Raw genomic sequence first — 21,758 nt, forward strand, 5'->3', positions numbered from 1 at the left:
CTAACTTTATGTCTCCAATTCTCCTATGTAAATCAAACACTTTGAGAGCATTAAATTTTTTTCCTATTTATTGAGACTATTTTATACTAATTATATGTAGTGTCATTTTTGTCATTACTCTTTTTTATTGAGATATAAGTGACGTATAACATTGTATTAGCTTTAAGGTATGCAACATAATGATTTGATATATGTATGTAATGCAAAATGATTACCAAAGTAAGTTTAGTTAACATCTATTCCCACACATAGTTAAAAATTTTTTTTTCTTGTGATAAGAACATTTAAGGACTACAGTTGGCCCTGTCTGTCCGAGGATTCCACAGCCATGGATATGGAGGGCTGACTGTATTATGCCATGTAAGGGACTTGAGCATCTTCGAAACTTAGTATCTGCAGGGATCCTAGAACCAATTGCCTTCGGATACTGAGGGATGACTGTACTCTTTTAGCGGCTTTCAAATACATAATATAGTATTGTTAACTAAAGTCACCATGCTGTGCATTACATCTGCAGGACTTATTTTGTCTTATAACTGGAAGTGTGTATGTTTTGACCACCTTTACCTGTTTTGCCTAGTGGGGGACACCCCCCATCTGTTCTCTGTATCTGTAAGTCCAGGTTTTTTTTAGATTCCCCATGTAAGTGAGATCATACAGTATTTGTCTTTCTCTGACTTATTTCACTTAGCATAATGCCCTCGAGGTCCATCTGTGTTGTCACAAACGGCAGGATTTCCTTCCTTTTTATGGCTGAATATTTTGTTTGTATGTGTGTGTGTATATATATGTACACACATATATATATGTATATATAGATATACACACACCATATTTTCTTTATCCATTCATCTGTCAGTAAACAGGTTGTTTCCATGCCTTTGCTATTATAAATAATGCCACACTGAACATGGTAGTACAGATATTTTTTTGAGATGGTGATTTAATTTTCTTCAGATAAATATGCAGAAGTGGAATTGCTAGATCATATGGTAGTTCTATTTTTAATTTTTTGAGGAACCTCCAGACTGTTTTTGTCATTACTTTTTCAGTGTTGTAGTGCCTTGCCTTCTGGAATTTGAGTCACTTTAAGTGTATGGTTTGAGTATCAAAGCACCTGTGGTCTGAAAGAGTCATGAATAAACAGGTGTTTTCTAATTTTGAATGTCTTGTTATGTTCTAACGACATTATTCTAGTATTTCTACCCATTCTCATATGTTTTAGTTGTAAAAGGAGATTAAAATCCATATTTTTGAAATTTCCTGTTTTACACTCATTCTGCTAATTTCACTGTATACTTTTCATAAAAGTTAAGCAAGTTTCCATTTATAAGAAACAAAAGGATAGATAACTTAAAGAAAAAGTTGGTAGGCCATTGTCTAATATGTTTAAATAAAAGATTTTTTTGCAGAGTTTATTTATATTTTCATTATATGATAATATAGGTTTATAACTTCCATTTGAGGACTTCCAGGGACTATAATGTGTTTAAAGATACAAACAGAAAAAGCCCCAGAAAGGTAGACATAAAATATTGAAACAGCCAGCCACAAAGAGAAAGGGAAAAATGAGATTCTTGTGGTCAGACTGGCTAAATGTGAAATTAATTTATTAGTTTAGATATTTGGAATATTGTAGCTTCTACATTAGGTATAATATTTTAAAGTATGGGGGTGGTGGTGGCAGTGGGATGAATTGGGAGATTGGGATTGGCATATATACACTAATATGTATAAAATAGATAACCAATAAGAACCTGCTGTATAAAAAAAATAAAATAAAATTCAAAAGAAGTGAAAAGAGATCAGGTCAGTGGTTACCAGTGTTAGGGGGACAGGGGGTGTGGGGCTGGGGAACTGAATGAAGGTGGTCAAAAGGTACGAACTTTTGGTTATAAGATAAATAAGTCTTGGGGATGTAATGCACAAGATGATGACTCTGGCTAACACTGCAGCATGGTGTATCTGAAAGTTGCTAAGGGAGTAATCCCTAAAAGGTCTCACCACAAGGGAAACAATTGGGGGGATTAACTGTATGAGGAGATGAATGTTAACTAAATTTATTGGGGCAGTCATTTCACAGTATACGTATGTCAGGTCATTATGTGGTATAACAGACTTATACAGAGCTCTATGTCAATTACATCTCAATAAAAATGGGAGATAAAAGAAAAAAAATAAAGTATAGGGTGCAAGTATATAGATTAAAAACAAAAAAACAAAAAACTAGTGATCATCTTTCCAGACCCCTCAAGGATTAAGAGTAATGCCAAACCTGTAAATGGAACCTCCTTCCACTCCCTCCATGAAAGTTTTTTTTTTTTTTTTAATTCAGAGAAGTAGAAACCCTTTCGTAGAAAGCAAAATTTAAAATAGCCAAGAAGACCAAAGACCCACAAACCACGCCAGATATTTTGTGATTACTTGGTTTTTCTATTTGCTAGCAAGTGGGGATGACCAGAGAAAGAGAAAAGAAGAATGGATGATGATTAGTGAAGAGGATAATGTAGATTAGCACAAATAGGAGAGTAAAAGAGGAGAACTCCCAAAGAAAATAACACAGAGAAGCTTCACCTTATGACGGAGTACACCTTCACCTATTGTGTCCTAACCATCTAGGACAGAGGCATAGAACTCTGCCCTGTGGGATGCATATGCCTCCTGATAGTGATTATCTTTTAGGGCAGGAGTCTGCAGACTGTGGCCACTGAGCCACATTTAGCTTTGCCTCTTTTTTGAGGCCTACAGCAAAGAATGATTGTCAGGGGCCTGGGGGGTGGGGGACGGGACAGTATTTTGTGATACATAAAATTATAAAATTCAGATATCAGTGTCCATGAAAGTTTTTTTGAACACAGTCACACTTGTTTATGTACTGTCTGTGACTGCTTTCACACTACAACAGCAGAGGTCACTAGTTGTGACAGACTTTATGACCCGCAATGTCTAAAATATTTACCATCTTGACTTTTTACAGAAGACCTTTGCCTAACTGTTAGGGAATGTACTTCTTGTGTAGTATAGTAGCAGGTATGTCATAATACATTAGAATTGTGTAGCTCATAACAATGCGTAATCCTTTTTCAAAAGTTGATTCTGCTGTTCTTCTTGGATTCAGAAATCATTTAATCTGATATCCTGCACTAACTACATCTGCAGTCGTATCACAGCACAGTAACTGATCATCATAATAAGAATTCTGAATTGTGAAGTAAAGATTAAACTGTTTTGATCAGGCTTTAAGGAAAGCTTAGTTCATTAATTTGAAGTATAAACAGACAAAAAAATCGAAGTAAAAAAGTAAGCTGATTACAGTTTTTACATATGCATAAGAATTAGGACAGAGTTTTAGTTTTTTGCAGTATGTAAAAGAAGTTAAATCAATCTGAACTTAAAAGGAAGGTTATGGGAAAGAAACTGAGGTATCCCAAGGATTCAAAATCAGGAATATAGCCAGGCTGCAGAAGGAAACCCAAACCAGTAGGAACACTAGGTATCATTTTTCCTTTATTGAGTCTCTGCATTTTACTGCTTTATTTTTTTTCTTTGCAGAATAGCTTTCTTTGCTTCTCCAGGTACATGATGTAAGGTGAACTCCTAGTAATTTCTAGGTATTTTCACTTGTTCCTTAATTGTAGCCACAGCTCAGAATTAACCCAGGTTTTTATCCCTTTTCTAGACCAGAAAGAATCTGGTCTAGGTAATCTTGGACTGGGGTAACCTTCTTTCTAGTCCAGTCAGTTCTGACTGGGTCATGGCTTCTGTACCACTTGTGAAGAAGGGGGAAGTTCCCAGAGAAAAGAGATTATAGTGAGCAGAGTATAAGCCTTAAAGGTTTCATCAGGATCACAGAAAGGGAAAACATGACTCAGTCTGGGGGTATGGAGGCAGTGTCAGATTTTGGATGTAGGAGGAGATTATATTTCACTGCCAAGATGCTGTGTTTGGAGAACTAGATGAAAATTTAGAAGGTTTTATAGTGACTGAAATTCCATGGTTAAAAACCCATTCCTTTGATTTAAGACCATGGTTCCGAAGTTTGCCTCATCACTGCTTCTCAAGCCTTGGGTACCTGTGAGAATCATTTGTTGAAAATATTTTCCCTTTCCTCTTAATTTCTCTTTTTTAAAAAAACGAACAGGGACTTCCCTGGTGGCGCAGTGGTTAAGAGTCCGCCTGCCAAAGCAGGGGACACGGGTTCGAGCCCTGGTCTGGGAAGATCCCACGTGCCACGGAGCAGCTAAGCCCGTGCACCACAACTACTGAGCCTGCGCTCTAGAGCCCGCAAGCCACAACTGCTGAGGCCATGTGCCACAACTACTGAAGCCCGTGTGCCTAGAGCCCGTGCTCCGCAACAAGCGAAGCCACCGCAGTGAGAAAGCCCGCGCATCACAGTGAAGAGTAGCCCACGCTCACCGCAACTAGAGAAAGCCCACGCACAGCAATGAAGACCCAACGCAGCCAAAAATAAATAAATAAATAAATTTAAAAAATGCTTTATAAAAAAAATAATAAAAATTAAAAAATGAACAGCCAGTGCACTATCCCAGAAATTTTGATATCATTGGTGTAGGGTGGGTCCTTGGTATCACTATATTTTAAAACTCGTCTGATTCTAACATGCAGCCATTGTTGAGAACCTGTAGCATTACATCACTGGATGCTTGTTATAAATGTAGACTCTCAAGCCCTACCCCAGACCTACTGAATTAGAAGCTGCACTTCAGTGAGATCCCTAGGCAGTTTGTATGTGCGGTAAAATTGGAGAATCACTGTCTAGACTTACTGAATATCTGGCAGTGGACCCAGGGAATCCCTAGGACTGTAGTTCTCAGAGTGTGATCCTAGGACCATCCGCATCACCTGGGAGTTTGTTTAAAATGCAAATTCCTGAGCACCAACCTAGACCTTCTGTATAGGACACCATGCAGGTGGGGCCCAACAATTTGTGATTTAACAAGCCCTCCTGGTGTTTCATTAATGTTATTAATGAATGTTATCATTAATGTTAATGATACAGGAAGCATTGCTCTAGAAGATTCAGCTAGGACTTGGGATTTGGAACCACTGGATTGAGGAAATTGTTGTTACAAGCCCGCTATTAAAATAAATACTCCTGAAATGAAGTAGCATTGATGTTGCAACTTACTTTCAAATGATTTAACAAGTGAAAAAAAAAAAAAACTACACGATGAGTATGTGTAGAGGGAAAAAGAGAAAGCAAATATAACAAAAGGTATTATTATCACCCCCCCCATATCATTCATAAAAATGATAAGACCTAGGTTCAAAAGGGTAAGTAACTAGTCCAAGGTAATCAGCCAAAAAGCAAGTGGCAAAACCAGGACTTGAGCTTCCGTGCCCTTTGCACACCACCACAAGTTAGACTTTGATGTTTTTTTCATGTTAGCTTGCCCGGTTCATCATCCCAGGTACCTAGGAATGTGCCTGTGTTGTGTTCCATAGGCCCAGGAGCAAGCTTGAAAATGTCACTGACTCCCATTGTTTGAGTCACCCTCCCCCAACCCTCTTTCCCTTTGTCCCTTCCTCTCCCTCCTCTCTCCCCCACCCCTCCCCCATTATCATCACTTTTTGTTAGACTTTGGGATCTGGCCATGTTTGTGTGTTTTACTTTGGCTTTTAATTAGAACCGATGTTCTGTGGTTTTAGTTGGGTATATGCGGAAATATACTTGATTTGGGTAGCCCAGACTTCTTATTTGAGTTCTGAGGCCAGTTTATAGCTAGACAAAGTTGCAGATTTAATTGATGACCTGAGATTTGGAATTGATTCCAAAACAATGGAAACTATTAATTAAATATTTAACATTTTTTAATACTCTACCTCATTCCACGAAATACACGTAGCGATTAAAGATTACTGTTAAATAAATTCTTTCCTTCTGTAACATTCCTTAAAGGTTTTGATCCAAATTAGGTTTGGATGAATTGTTTAGGTTATTGACTTTTTCTTTTTCTTTTGCTAGCAATAATTTATTCCTACATATGATTAAAGCATCATATGTAAGAATTGTCTTGCTTTGGATCATTGCCCTCTTGAGGTCTGCTTTTAATTTCTTCTGCTTTTAATTGAACTCATGATGGCATTTTTAGATAATGTATAAAAGAGCATCAGGAGACAGAGCCAAAATGGTCTTATTTGCTTTTATACAAACTAAATTGCCCTTGCAGCCCAGCATAAAATCTAAGCACTAAGAGCACTTATTTATTTTGACAACAGAATTAATTGAGCCTAAAACAGCTGAAATTCCAGTTGTAGCAAACTATTCTTTCTGACTCTCACTCTGGCTTTGGTACTGTCAAAAAAAGTAACTTGTCTTATGATTAAATAGCAGAATGATGGGCAGTGGACTGCATTTGGGGGAGATGGTGAATAAACTTTCTACTTGTGAAACAGTTCAGAAGTGACATGCTACAAGGGGGGTCAGAATGTGCATTGATATCCAGCTGAGCTGTCAGCTGGCACTGAGCCAGGCACGCAAAGCTTTGCCATGTGAAGCAGCATGTGGAGCGTATGCCATTTGAAAAACAAAATCTTTTTCATGCATGATTTAATGGTTTTTTTAAGAGTATATATTTAGTTTTATTATTCTAGAAACTGTTGGTGTTTCTATTTTTAATAGAAAAGCTTATGTGTGGATGGAACTCAGTTAAAATTTTTTAATATATATTTTACTATTTGAAAGGATTTGGCATCTTATATTTCAAAAACGTCATTTTGAATAGCTTATTTTTATTGGATATTTTTCTATTTCAAATGGATTTTAAGAGGATGTTTTTAAAAGATAAAGAGAAAAGTGATCAAGATACCTGGTATAAGAAAGATGTTTTGTGAGGAAAAAATGTAGAATTTCGTTTGAAGGGACTGATGTTTATAGAGTTAATGGATGCCTTTACTATTTTCATATATGTGATGACATCCAAGGATCTTAATATATACTATATATTTTTTTGATGGGTGGTTATATTCTCTCAAGCTTTATTAATAAGTGATAAAACTAATAACACATAATAAGCTGTTGGTAATTTAGGTAGAGATTTTTCATTCTTCATAATTCTTACACCAAGCAAAAAGTTGCTGTTTCAGATGCACATACTACTAAAATTCTTTATCTTTATTGATCTTTCAGTTCTCATCTCTTTGTAAACTGTTAATGTAGGCCTTTAAAGGATTCTAAGAACAAGCTCATTACCCTTTCATTTAATGAATTCTTAGCTTGCAGATTTACAGAGTGGACTTGAAGTCCTTGAAATTTTAATTGGGCTGTTTTCTGACTCTAAGAATTTTTTGGATGGAAGTAGTGAGTGTATTTTTTTTTTTTTTTTTAGTCATATGATATATGTCATAAGAATGCCCCAGTAGGGAAGGTATTGCCAGTTAATTAAGACCTTGTTTATCAACTCACATTTATGACTGTTTTATTCTGTTTATCACTAAATGTTAATCTACTCTTTTTGAATAAAAACTGGAACTGAGGAAGTAAATCTTTGATTTGGGGGTAAGAAGCAGGACGTTTTAGCCAATATTTTCAGTGCTCCTACTTAATAGAGAAATTTTTCTTGTTCATTAGTGATTTTCTTTCATAATGGAACGATCAATGAGAACTCTGATCATGAATTTGCACATAGTTATAGTTAAGCTTAACATCTCAGAAGGACCAGTAGTGAAATCCTCTATTATCCACTCTTATTTTTTTTAAATAAATTTATTTATTTATTTATTATTTTTGGCTGCGTTGGGTGTTCGTAGCTGTGCACGGATTTTCTCTAGTTGTGGCGATTGGGGGCTACTCTTCGTTGCCGTGCACGGGCTTATCATTGTGGTGGCTTCTCTTGCTGCGGAGCACGGGCTCTAGGCACGCGGGCTTCAGTAGTTGTGGCTCGCGGGCTCTAGAGCACAGGCTCAGTAGTTGTGGCGCACGGCCTTAGTTGCTCCGTGGCATGTGGGATCTTCCCAGACCAGGGCTCAAACCCGTGTCCCCTGCATTGGCAGGTGGATTCTTAACCACTGCACCACCAGGGAAGTCCCTATTATCCACTCTTTACTTCAGGCTCTATTTTAAAATTTCTTGATGTAGCAGGTTGTACCAGTTACCATTAATAAGGCAGGGCTAAAGTGACCATTTAGTGGAACATAAATTTTTAGTCTGATATTTATTGAAAACAGAAACTACAAGTTAGATCTCTGTGTCTCCAGTTCTGTGGTATCATATATAAAGGGTTGTCAGTAAATTGTGGTCATGATATAGGCTAGTCTCAGTTTTTTTCAGTGTTAGGCTTATTTGATATTTAAATTATTGCTGATATTTTAATTAACACTATCAGGTAACACTGGAACACATTTCAGAACAATTAAAAAGATGTAATGGGATCTGATGTGATTGTTTTCTACCAGCTTTTTTTTTTTTTTAAACCAGTACTTGTTCATGTTTTTTTCTTTTTAGGCCTTATTGAATTTGAAGAATGTGACCCTGCTAGTGCAGTTGAAGGTAAGTTGACTAGTTGTAATGTGTGGCAGCTAGCTAATAGCTTCTGTTTACTGAATAGAGGGGCTGCTATTCATTGGTGTTAGCATGTCTATGGAGTGATGTAAAAAATGTGAATGTGGTTTGAAGGCCTGCAGATATTAATGTTTACTTAATAAACAGTAGGTTTGCCCAAAGGAATATTAGTGTGTTAGAATGTAGATTTTTTAAAAGATTAAATATAACATGTATTTGTTTTCAGATATACATTGAGATTGTTTTCTCCACTGATATCCATCTTTAAACATTCTAATGTCATAAATATGAAACTCATCACTACATATTGATGTATACTGCTTATTCTGCAATGGGTAACATTTCAGTAATTAATAAGGTTATGTATTAATGCTAATGTTACTGTCATTCAAAATAGGTGATGATTTGACTTGGAGAAAGGATCCACAACCCTTTCTATTTAAATTGATGTTTTTCATAGTATGAAACCCAAGAGATGTCTGCAATTTTTGTCATGTTTTATAATCTCACTTTGTGAGCTGCTAGAAATAATTTGAAAGCAGTCTTCTATTTTTTTCCAAGACCTTTGTGAGAATATGGAGAATTGGTTTGCTGTTGTGTGTAAGGTTATTAATTGAGCAGTCAACGAGCTCTGGGGCCTAGACTTTTTATAGTTACCAGCTGTTTGACTAAGCAGTACTTAAGTTCTCTGTACTTAAACTTTAAAAGTTCTTCAGAAGTTTAAAAGAATTTTAAAAGTTCTTTAAAAATGTTTATAATAAATAATACCTACTCTGTGAGAATAAAAATGTATTTATTTTTAGAATATTATAACATGCTATAAAAATAAATGGTTCAGGGAGTTAGTTTTGTATGAAAGCAAGTACATTATTCTAAGACACCTGGATTATAATCCTGGATGTAGTGTTAACTAGTTGTATAACACTGAGTTAAAAAAACAAAAATAATACTCTGAGTTTCCTCATGTATAAGGTGAGAAGTTAGCTTAGGTGTACTCTAGTTCTCAAAGAGTTAAGTAGCTAAGCTTTAAGTGCTGAATTCTGTTAACGATTGATAGCATTGACTGACGTTTAAAAAATAATTTGTCATTGATTGATTGACGTTTAAAAAATAATTTGTCATGCAAGAAGAAGAGGAAGAACTGCCATATTTGGCAAAATAGAGATGGTATTTGTTCCTCATTTATGGTTGGATCCATTTATAACATTATTTGTATTAGAGATAACATATGGACAAAAGAATGCCGTATTGTAAGTTTCCCATGTCATACTCTTAATGGATCTGTTGTCAACTTTTCATTTAAAACAACACATTTATATTTTGTGACCCTTTATACCGGGAACATGATTTGACCTGCATTTATAACAAAATCTAAGATAGTGAATAATGTACTTTCTTTGAAGTCTTAAGATATCTGCAAATGCTTATTTTGCCTGAGGTGATTTAGGGGAAGAGAGAATTTCACTGATCAAGTGAATGTTCTATGTATAACCTTTTGGTGAATAAAAGGCTATATTCTATCAACATAAGAAAAATTTAAACAGACTATGACTGATTTAAATATTAGGGTTTAGCAGTTGATACTTTCATTTCTTTAATCCAAATTTAGTATCAACAGTTATGAGCAAATTGTGTGTCAAGATACAAGATGCATTCATAAGTTTAATATATTTATCAGGAACAGTTATGTTTCTATAACAATATACATTTATTTTAAGGTATAAAACCAAGGAAAAGAAAGACTTTCGGTTTACCAGGAATAATTAAAAAGGAAAAGGATGCAGAGTCTGTGTAAGTATATTAAATATTGTCAAAATCCTTTCTATGGTTATAAATAATTAAGAATAAGACTATTGTTATGAATTTGAAAAGAAAAAATTCTTTTGGAAATAACCCAAAGTACATATGGCTAAGATGTGAAAAATACAGACTTTTCTAAGAACATTTGCCAGCTCCTCTAGTTTTAGTTAAAAGTGTTAACTTTTCGTATTATTTTAAAATTTCAAGATGAAAGCTTTAGCATTTTGAAATTGAAACTTTAAAGATACTCTAATTTTATAAAATGATACATGCATATTTTTAAAAATTAAAAGTACAGAGAGAACTAAAAATTGTTCTGAGTCTTAATAACCTAAGAAAAACGCCGTGGTCAGCAATTTGATCAAAATCTTTCAAGGCAACTCTAACCATAAAGGAACTTAGTGATATATGTGTACATAAATGGAAAATGTTAAATGGGGGAGGGAAAAGCCCTAACATATTTTAAACATTTGTACTAATTCATCATTTTTAGATGGAAGATGGAGTATAAATGTCATTTACCTTTTTTAAAAAATAAATTGGTATACAAAGAAATATAATTAGCATATAAGAAATTAAACTAGTATTAGCTAAGTCAAGTTTTCTTCCTTGGCTACACATTAGAACTACCTGAGAAATTAAATATATCTATGCCAGGCCCCGCTTCAGACCAATTAAATCAGATTCTTGGGGTGTGAGGCCCCAGCATAGTTTTTGTTTTGTTCTAAGCAGTCTGTGTGATTCTTAATATACACCTGGGGTTGAGAATCATTGAACTCTGATTAACTGGAGACAAATTGGAAATAAAGGAACTTTTCTTTGCTTAATTATTCAACCCATTTAGACTGAAGAGACACTAATCAAAAGTCTTGAGTGATTTGTTTACCCAGTAACATTGACTGAAAATTTGTTTCAAGTCCCTACTTCTCTAGCATAATCAGCAGAACTCTCATGAGGTTTAATATTTTGATGGCCATTCATATTTTCAATATAAGAGAACAAAAATTTGTGCTTTGGGTGGTCTTGCCTCCTCCCTGGTTATACGCTTATCATCTGAGTTTCTCGGAGTTTCTGCCATTCTGAATGTCTGTTTCTGTCTGTTTCTTTCCTCCTCCCTAGTTGTATTGATACTTGGTTTAACAAATTAAGACTATTTGCAAAGTGATTTATGCCTATAGCTACTGTCTCTTCTGCAGATGTCTTTTTTGAGCATTATGAAGGGGGTATTTTGCTAAGGGAATGAAACCTAATCTCTTTTATAACACTGGAAATTGAAGTCTAAACAATTGATTTGTAAGTAAATTTTTAAAATGTAGCCAGTTTATCTGTTAGTGGCTACATTGTAAAGAGTTAAGATGTTTTTATAATTGATGGTTTTCACAGCTGTTCATTTAGGGAGCTTATAATATTTTTGTATATTCCATGTTTTTAAAATAGTTTTTCATGATCAGTAATTTCCCAGTATGATCATTAGGGCACTTGGATATTGGAATATTTTAACCAGTAAGAATACTAGGTCAGAAAACTAATGCCTAAATCACTGCATCATTATTACCTTCTTTCAACACTCCCTGGCAGGAAAAATGTTAGAATTCACTTTGCTTGAAATGCCGGAGGCTCTTGGCATGCTTCTTCTCATAGCCTGAAGGTTTTTGAAATGCCAGCAATTGTGGACAAGGGGTCCTGCTCAGAGCTTGGTCTTCCTGGGGCTTCATCTGCAGGTCTCATACTGCACACTGTGAAGGCAAACAGATGAGTGCTTTACCACAAAGACTGGAGAGTTCTGGCTTAAAGCCAGAGAATAAATGGTTTGGAACTCTTATACTTACTTTTATATTTAAACTTTATCTTTTAAAAAAAGAAGAAAGAAATGTTCAAACATCTTAATTGATTTGATTCTGTACAGGGATTGAATATTATTACAGTAGCTTTTCTGGATCATTTCCTCAGAGTATGCATAGGTTTTTTGATATAATATTCCTTATAAGGAAGCTCTTTTTCAAAACTTGCAATTTTAAGTAGATATAAAGACACATGGGGTTTGCATTTACCCTGGTGCTCCCATTTGAATTAAGGGACGAATAGTCATCTCCCTCTTTTTTCATTTTTTCAGTCTATTCCATCCTATATTTAACAAAGTTCTTTAATTTATATATTTTCCTGGTTTGTGCTTAGTCTTTGGATTGATACAGATTACCTGTTTATCTTATATATTAATTCAGTATTTTTTATTTTGTTCATTTGGCTCTTAAGGTGTACCTAATATGTGTGTTTTCAGACTGTTATTAAAGTGGCAGAATCTGATACTATATGCAATAACTGTCTCAAGCCAAAGAGTATACCTAGTCCAATGCCTTTTAAATATGCTCTCTAATTTTTGTTTGTGAACTTGTTTTAGAATATATACATATATATTCTTCTAAGCTTATTCCTCATGGCTTCAATGCCTTTAATTTTATATATCTAGGGCTTTATTTGGTTAGTTGAGAAGTTTGGTCTTCTTTATGTTTTAGTTTTACATTTAAAATAATAGTTTTTAATAGATTATGTCCAAATTTGTATTTGCTTATCAGTTAAAATGATAAAATGTCAGTGCTCAACTGCCTACTACATTAGACTAGAAACTGTTCCAGCTGGAAGTCTAGCTACTCACCTAACATATTTGGAAAAAAGTGGTTTCACTTCTGTATATACTAGCTTATGGAAAGTACCTCAAAGGAAATACGTTAAAATTTTTTTTTAACTTTCTATACCTGAAGGCTTAAAAGCCACTAGAAATCGTTGTAGGACTGACAGCTTCCTTGACATGACACGTGTATACTCATGGAAAAGAAGTATTTTTGAAAGTAGTTTTACAAATATTTATAAGCTGTTTGTTTTATTTTGTCTTGCAGTATCAGTATAGGGGAATGTCTTTGAATTTTAAAATCATTTGGTATATTTTAATATTCATGATATGATTTCTCTAAATATTTTTATAGAGTTTAAATGAAAGTTATGTTTACATACCAAGGCAAACACTTTCGATATAATATACTTACCAGATAGTTCTAATAGTTGAATATGTCTGATATTTTGTTTGTTTTAATAGGGAATGCCCTGATGCAGATTCACTTGTAAGTAGATTTTACTTTGGTATAAACAATTTAGCTATTTTCATTAGGAAATATCCAGCATATTTGGGTTGAATTTGTTTACAGATCTTTCCAAGAAAAATACTAACCATGTTATTAGAAATTCACTATTAAAATTATTTTACAAATGTATTTTTGGCTTTACATTGCCAGATGCTTTCCTATTATAAATAGAAGGTATTTCTAACTACTTTTGAAAAGTGGACATTTTACTTTTAAAATTGGAGTGGAGCCATAGGATATTGCTTTTTCTTGGGAAATATGTCAGATTTCAAACCTGCCTACTTTATTTTAAAATGTGCTCTTACTAATTGAATTCTTAGATCTATTAAAATACTACTATAACTGTTCATGTGTTTAAGGTTTGTTTAGGAGACTGTCATTTTAGAAAAAGTAGCAACAACCATGGTTAGTACTTTTCTGTGCTTTTTATTTTGTTTTGTTTTAAAGAAAGTTTGTTTATATTTCTTGTTTAAATATATTTCTTCATATATAATTAAAGAAGACATCAAATGGAGCTCCCTGTGGTTACAGTGAGAGAGTAGATTTACCAAATGATGGAAGTAATGTGTAGACAGAAACGTTTTACAGATTGGTCATTAGACACTGATCATGTTGGTAAGTGTAGTAGAGTCAGGCTGTCTCTTTTATTGTTCTTGCTTGTGTGACTATTGTTTCTTTTGGCTCCAGTCTTTTACAGCATATTGGTGTACCAAAATAAAGAACTACGTATTTTGTAAAACATTGTGTTTTATGTTAATTAAGATAAAACTAGTATTTTTTTTCATATTTCAGCTTTAAAGTAAGAAAATTACTATTCATTAATAAATTTATAGTGAAAATAAGGAAATAGACTTCTGATGAGCTCTAGGCTTAAAATCATCAGTGTTTTTGGAGTTGTAACATTTACCTTACCACTTGCATGTTTTGATACCCTTGGTTTACTAATTAATGAAAAAGTCAGCAGATGTGTTTGGCATTTACTTTAGTGTTCATCATGCATTTTATTTCTGAATTATTTATAGCATTTATTTGATTGCAACATTGAATAAAAATTTTAATACTTCATGTTTTATATGCACCCCTTTAAATAAAATATTTTAAATTTTCTCGTTAATTGATACTGTTCTGTAATGATCAATATTAAACAATTTTGAACTTCAGCCAGTACTTATCTGGAATTAGAAAAGGACTTTTAAAGAGGACACGAAATTCTACTACCATATAAGAAATGATTGATAAATTTGACTGTATAGAAATGAAAAACTTACAGAATTAGAAAAAATACACCATAGAAGGAGTTGAATCACTAAAGATAGTTGGGCAGAGTGTATTTGCAAGATGTTTAACAAGGGACTAATTATTTTCCTTTGTAAAGTTTTGATACAGATAAGTTTAAAAGATAAGCAAGCGTCCCAGTAGGAAAAGGGCATTAGGATAAAAACAGGCAATTTTCATAAGAAGAAATAAAAGGTTGTAGTGAATAATCATAAATGTTGTCCAAAATAGTAGCGTAATTCTGATGCAAATTAGAATGAAATTACTATATTCACCTATCATATTGGCAAAAGTTTTGATACACTCATACTGTTGGTAGGAATGTAAATTGGTATAATCTGTCTTGTGGATAGTTTGGCAGTATCTCCCCAAATAAGAAATGTATATTCTTTTTGACTCTGCAATCCTGCTGCTAGGGCTTTACTGTTACTGCTGTATTCACAAACTTTGTGTGTGTGTGTGTGTGTGTGTGTGTGTGTGTGTGTATGCTTGATCAAGATATATGCTTACATAGAGGGGGAGGGAGAAAAGGTGGATAGGGATAGATGTTTATTTCAACATTGTCTATGTTAGCAAAAAATTGGAAACACTAAAGCATCCATTAAAATGGGGATTGGTTAAATTATTAAACATTCACTTGATGAAGAAATAGTCAGATGTTATAGATCTGGGTTGCTCGTGTCTGTTGAAATGGGAAGAACTTACTAAATAAAAGCAAGTGTGATCTTTTAAGTAATTGTTTTTGAAAATAAATAAATGTGTGTCTATTATATGTATTCTCTTTTTTAAAAAGAATGAGTTACAAGACACTGAATTGTGGTTACCTTTGAGGAGAAGGATTACAGTGGTGGTCAGCAGGGAAAGGAGGCTTTCATTTTTTGTTGTTTCCTTTTATTTATGGCCTATTTATGGCTAGTCTTACTATTACTTAAACATCAGTAGGCTACTCTGGTAGGGAAATTATCCATCATTTTCTGTTCCTTTTTAAAAAGGTCTGTGTATGTAATTAAAAAAAAATTATTTTGAGCGACTACATCTTTTGAAAGTTGACCAAGGAAGTGTAAATCGCTCTCTTAGTTTTAACCAATTTCCTCTCTCCAAACTGAGATTGAGAAACATACCATTGACTTGCAAGCTCTATCCCAATATTTTGTTAAAGTTACTACCACCACTATCCACCAAAACTGCCTTTAAGATTGTTGGCTGAAGTTACATGCTCTTTTCTTCTTCTTGTACTGCTTTTGACTTAATGCTTTGCTCCAGCAGTATGGGGCCCTAATATAGAAACCATGGATTGAATGGACAAAGATGTAAACAGGTAATGTGTAAGTTTTTATTAATATCATGAATAGTTCTAGCATTGAAATCCTGGTACAGTGAGAATCATTGCTTTTTTTTTTTTTTTTTTTAAACACACACCAAAAAAGCATTTTATTTTGAAATAATTGTCAATTTACAGAACATTACAGAGTTAGTACAGAGCAGTCCCGTGTACCTTTCATCTCATTTCTCTTGATGGTAACATCTTGCAAAACTTTAGTACAGTATCGTAACTAGGATATTGATACTCATACAGTCAAAATAGAACATTTCCATTAACCAAGGATCTTTTTTTTTTTTTTCCTTTCACCTGTTTAACCGTCTCCCAGTGCTCAAATCCCTGGAAGTCACTGATCTGTTTATCACCTCTATATTTTTGCCTTTTCCGGAATGTCGTATAAATGGGATCATACAGGATATAGCCTTTTCAGACTGGATTCCTTTACCAGGAATATTAAATATGCATTTAAGATGTATTCATATTGTTGCATGACTTGATTGTTCATTCCTTTTTTATCCCTGAAGAGTATCCCATTGTATAGATGTATCATAGTTTACTTATCCATTCACTTACTGAAGGATGTTTTGGTTGCTTCTTCTTTTAGGTGATTATGAATAAAGCAGCTTAATAACATTTGTGTGCAGGTTTTTATGCGAAAATAAGTTTTCAGATCAACTGGGTAAATACCTAGGGCTGTGATTGCTGGAAGGATCTTTCATTTTGATTGCTCCTTTTCAGTCACTTTTGTTCTGTTCTCCACCCCCTCCACACACACACCTCTGGCAACCACTAATCTTTTCTCCATTTCTATATATTTGTCATTTCAGGAATGTTATTTAAGTGGAATCATACTGTATGCAACCTTTTGAGATTGGCTTTTTTCGCTCAGCACCCTTTTCTAGAGATTATTCCAGGTTGTTGCATACATGAATAGTTCATTCCTTTTTATTGCTGAATAGTATTCCATGATGTAGGTATACCAAAGTTTGTTCACCTATTGTGGGACGTTTAGTTGTTTCCAATTTTTGGCTGTTAGAAATAAGTTACGTTGAACAGTTGTGTACAGGTTTTTGTGTGGGCATAATGTCACTCTCGACACTGGCCACTTTCTTTCTGAAGTCTGTTTTATCTAATAGTAAGGTAGTCACTGTGTTTTTTATTTTTTAAATTAATGTTTGCATGGTATATTTTTTCTATCATTTTCCTTTCAACCTACCTATGTTGTTACATTTGAAATGAGCTTCTCATGGGTAGCATATAGCCGGGTCATGTTTTTTTAATTCATTCTGCCAATCTGTCTTTTGTTATACATAGACCATTTATATTTAATGTAATTATTGACATGTTGGGGTTTAAGTCTGCCATTTAATTTTTTGTTCTCTATTTGTTCCTCTCTCTCTCTTTCCCTCTCAGAATATCGTTTTATTTTTCCTGCCTTTTGTGGGTTATTTGAACCTTTTTTAGAATTTGATTTATTTATAGGTTTCTTTTTTGTTTTTTTGGGCGTATAACTTTGTATATCTTTTTAGATGGTCGCTGTGGGTCACTCTCCAGTAACTTCAGATAGTTGTTTATTTTGATCAGAGTTTATAGATGTAATCTGCAGGAGGTTGATTCAAAAGCAGTTTATTTGGTCTTACAGAAAACAGCTCAGTATTATTTTAAATTAGTACATCATATAGTATAGTGTACTGTAAACAAATTTAAAAATAGTGTCAGTAGCAGATCCCAGATAGAATCTCTAGGAGAGGGACTTCCCTGGCGGTCCAGTGGTTAAGACACTGTGCTTCCACTGCAGGGGGCATGGGTTCGATCCCTGGTCAGGGAACTAATATCCTGCATGCTGCTTGGCGTGGCCAAAATAAAAAAGAACCTCTAGGAGATTAAATATCTGGTATGTTCTAGGGTACCAGGAATAGGAAGAAAGTATTTTGAAAAAAACCTTTTTTTATTCTGATTTCTAATGGTTTCTTTATTTTATTTTATTTTTTAATTAATTAATTAATTTACTTTTGGCTGCGTTGGGTCTTCGTTGCTGTGCACGGGCTTTCTCTAGTTGTGGTGAGCGGGGGCTACTCTTCGTTGCGGTGCGAGGGCTTCTCACTGAGGTGGCTTCTCTTGTTGTGGAGCATGGGCTCTAGGAGCATGGGCTCAGTAGTTGTGGCACGTGGGCTCTAGAGCGCAGGCTCAGTAGTTGTGGCACACGGACTTAGTTGCTCCGCAGCATGTGGGCTCTTCCCAGACCAGGGCTCAAACCCGTGTCCCCTGCATTGGCAGGCGGATTCTTAAGCACTGCGCCATCAGGGAAGTCCTCAGTTTCTTTATTTTTTAAGTATTTTAAAGTATTATTTGCATATTAGTAAGCAGCATATAGAACTCAAAGAAAGTGCTCTACTTCTAGGGTCATAACTACATCACTTGTCATCTTTTTATCTATGGAATCTGCTCTTTACCCTATATTAGATATTTCACTTCTGAACTTTAACCCAGTCTGTTAACTCACTGCTAGCTACATTAGACTGTTTATTCAGCTTGGAAACTATAACTATGTAAACCTTGTGCTGTGCCTGTCAGGTTAGCAATCCTTCATATTTCTCTTGCTGAGCTTTAGCAAGTGATTGGAGGAAGAATGGGAAACTCTACCAGTAGAATGATACTAGCTGCCCAGTTATATCCAACTGGTACACCCTGGCATTTCTTGGCAGTTCTTTTTTTCCCCCATTTAAAAAAAGTTTTTATTTAGAAATATATTGTAACCTACAAACAAATACAAGAATAAAATAGTATAAAGAACACTTGTATACCTTTAACTTTTTACTACATTTGCTTTAACAGTTCCATTCTCCCTACATATGTGCATGTGTTTATGTGTGTATATTTTTTTCTGATCCATTTGAGCATAAATTTTATATTCTCTTACTTAAACTCAAAAGCATTTTTAGAGAAGTGTCCCTTCTGTATCCCTTCTGCTCCACCGCCCTTCTTTCTTAGGTAACCAGCTTTATTGTGTTCTGATTTATCTTTGCAGTGTTTTTTTGGTTTTTTTTTCATAAAGATAGCAGATATCTATATGGTTTTTAAATTTCCCCTTCTTTCTTACTTAAAAGGTAGTATACTATATATGTTCTTTTGTACTTGGCTTTTTTCAGTTAGCAGTATTTCCTGGAAGTCACTCCATATCAGTTCATGGAAACTTTTCTCATTTTTTTTTTTTAAATAGCTGCATAGTACTTCACTTTGTGTATGCACCATAGTTTATTCAGCTATGCTTGGACATTTAGTACTTTCCAATAATTTTGAGTTACAAATAATTCTGGTGAATAACCTTGTTGCATATGTATTTTTTAATTCTTGGGGGCATATCTTCAGAGTAAATTCCTAGAAAAGGAACTCCTGGGTAGAAGGGTAAACACATAAATTTTTTGTTAGATATTGCTAAATTTCCCTCTGTAGGAATTGTACTGTTTTGTATTTATACCAACAAAGTATAAGAGTACATTTCCTCACAGCTTTGCCAACAGAGTATATTTTTTAACTTGAATTTTTGCCAGTCTCATGGAAAAGAGATGGTATTTTAGTATAGTTTAAATTTTCTTGGTAGTCTTTTATTTGTTTTTTTGTTCTCTCTCTCTATATATGTTTTTTACATTTATTTATTTATTTTTGTCTGTGTTGGGTCTTTGTTCCTGCACGTGGGCTTTCTCTAGTTGCAGTAAGTGGGGCTACTGTTCATTGCAGTGCGCGGGCTTCTCATTGTGGTGGCTTCTCTTGTTGCGGAGCACAGGCTCTAGGTGCACGGGCTTCAGTAGTTGCAGCATGTGGGCTCAGTAGTTGTGGCACGCAGGCTCTAGAGCAGAGGCTCAGTAGTTGTGGCGCACGGGCTTAGTTGCTCCGCGGCATGTGGGATTTTCCCAGACCAGGGCTCGAACCTGTGTCCTCTGCATTGGCAGGCAGATTCTTAACCATTGCAACACCAGGGAAGTCCCTGTTCTATATTTTTGGTATGTATTTCCATTTACTTAAGCTGTCAGTCCTCTGATTTTACCACCTCTCTTCCATGGATGCATACAATCTTGTGCTTTTATTTCTTCACTTTGAAGATTTGGGTGAAAATTTGGTTATTCACAGAACTGCTGGCATGCCTAGCCAAACACCTATTCTCTTCCTTTCAGTGTTTATCCTGTTTGTTTTGCAGTGCTTTTCTCTTTCAGACGTCTGAAGCGTGGAGTGTCATTTGAAGCTAATTATCTAAAAACACATAATTTCCCAGTCTTAATAGTTTTGTTAATCTACGATATTTGATAAATTATAAAGCTTCTTGGTAATAGTTAAGGCTGTTTTGCTAACCTTTAATGTTTTTGCAGTTGGAGGCATTGTTACAGTAAAGTTTTTCTTTTTCTTTTCCCCATAGAACATTCCTGATGTGGATGAAGAAGGCTATAGTATAAAACCAGAAGCAAATCAGAATGATATCCTTTCATCATCTGGATATTCTTATGGATTGTGTTGGCATATATAAGTAGACAGTTAAAATAATCTATTATTTAATAAAGACTTCAGATTTTTAATTAATTGTAATAAAATGTGCCTCAATGTGCTTTATTTGACATGCTATGAATAAAAGTTAGTAGTTACATTTCTGATAAAGTCCATCTTATCTCAGAGTTTTTTTGTTCCTTTTTATAAATGTGTGAAAAACTGGTTGTGCATTAAGATAATTTAAAAACTCAATTCTTTAACTGATACTCACATACCAAAGAGAACCATTTCTACTCATCTAGTGATTCTGATTCTGAAGATGAAGAACCAAAGAAGTATCGGATAGAAATCAAACCTATGCATCCGAATAACTCACATCACACAATGGCTTCCTTGGATGAATTAAAAGTATCTATAGGAAATATAACGCTCTCCCCAGCAATATCTGTAAGTAAGAAAATAAGCAAGTTTGCACTCATTATACAGAAGCCTTTGAGGGTTTTTTGGTTTTTGGTTTTTCTAAGCTCATCTACCTGCATCTGATTAGTTTTAGGACTAATGAAAATTAAAACATCACTTAGTAAATAGTTAAGCATGTTGGATGAGGAAATATTTATAATTTTTTCAGCTTTATTGAGGTATACAGTTTATAATTTTTATACAGGCAAATGAATTTTTGAGTTTGGTTTAGTTTTGCTTCCTTTTGAATGTGTTTTAAACAAAAATGTGGAAAATCCACTATTTCTGCCATTTGATGTATTTTATAAATAGTGCTATATGTCTCAGGCAGAGTTTTGTGAACTACAGTATTAACCTTTTCCTCATCTAATGTTAAAGTTTTTCATCCATTTTTTTTGGTGAACTTTATGTAAAAGGAATTCCATAAAAATCAATTTCAAGTGAAATTAAATTCTATCTTTGCTTTTTTTTTTTTCTGTCACTGTAATTAATGGTTTTTCCATACTTTTCATATAGGAAAAGGCAAATAAGAATTCTTAGTGATAGTGGTTAACTCCTCAATTCTGAGATACTAAACTTGATAGCTTTTGAGGGAGAAAAAAAATCACCGTAATCTTTCTATCGATGTCATACTCTTAAATTTAGAAATGTTAAATTATGGGAAAAAAGCATGTCTTAGAATGTCAGTTTAGTTTATCTGTACATACTTATTGTAGCTGATATTAAACCTATTCTTCTTGATAATGGAGAATAAAAGTTCTCACCA

General features: G+C 34.2%; 1 protein-coding gene across 1 annotated transcript in view; it reads left to right on the forward strand.

Annotated features, from left to right (window-relative positions):
- Positions 1-21,758, forward strand: part of FCHO2 (FCH and mu domain containing endocytic adaptor 2) — a 111,277-nt gene that overhangs the window by 47,735 nt on the left and 41,784 nt on the right. The window contains 5 exon segments of the mRNA XM_082378599.1: positions 8,465-8,509; positions 10,240-10,312; positions 13,413-13,437; positions 20,466-20,523; positions 20,805-20,980. Coding sequence (XP_082234725.1) covers positions 8,465-8,509; positions 10,240-10,312; positions 13,413-13,437; positions 20,466-20,523; positions 20,805-20,980 — 377 coding nt within the window.

The sequence above is a fragment of the Balaenoptera borealis genome, assembly GCF_965194805.1.
Source record: "Balaenoptera borealis genome assembly, chromosome: 2".
Classification (NCBI taxonomy): domain Eukaryota; kingdom Metazoa; phylum Chordata; class Mammalia; order Artiodactyla; family Balaenopteridae; genus Balaenoptera; species Balaenoptera borealis.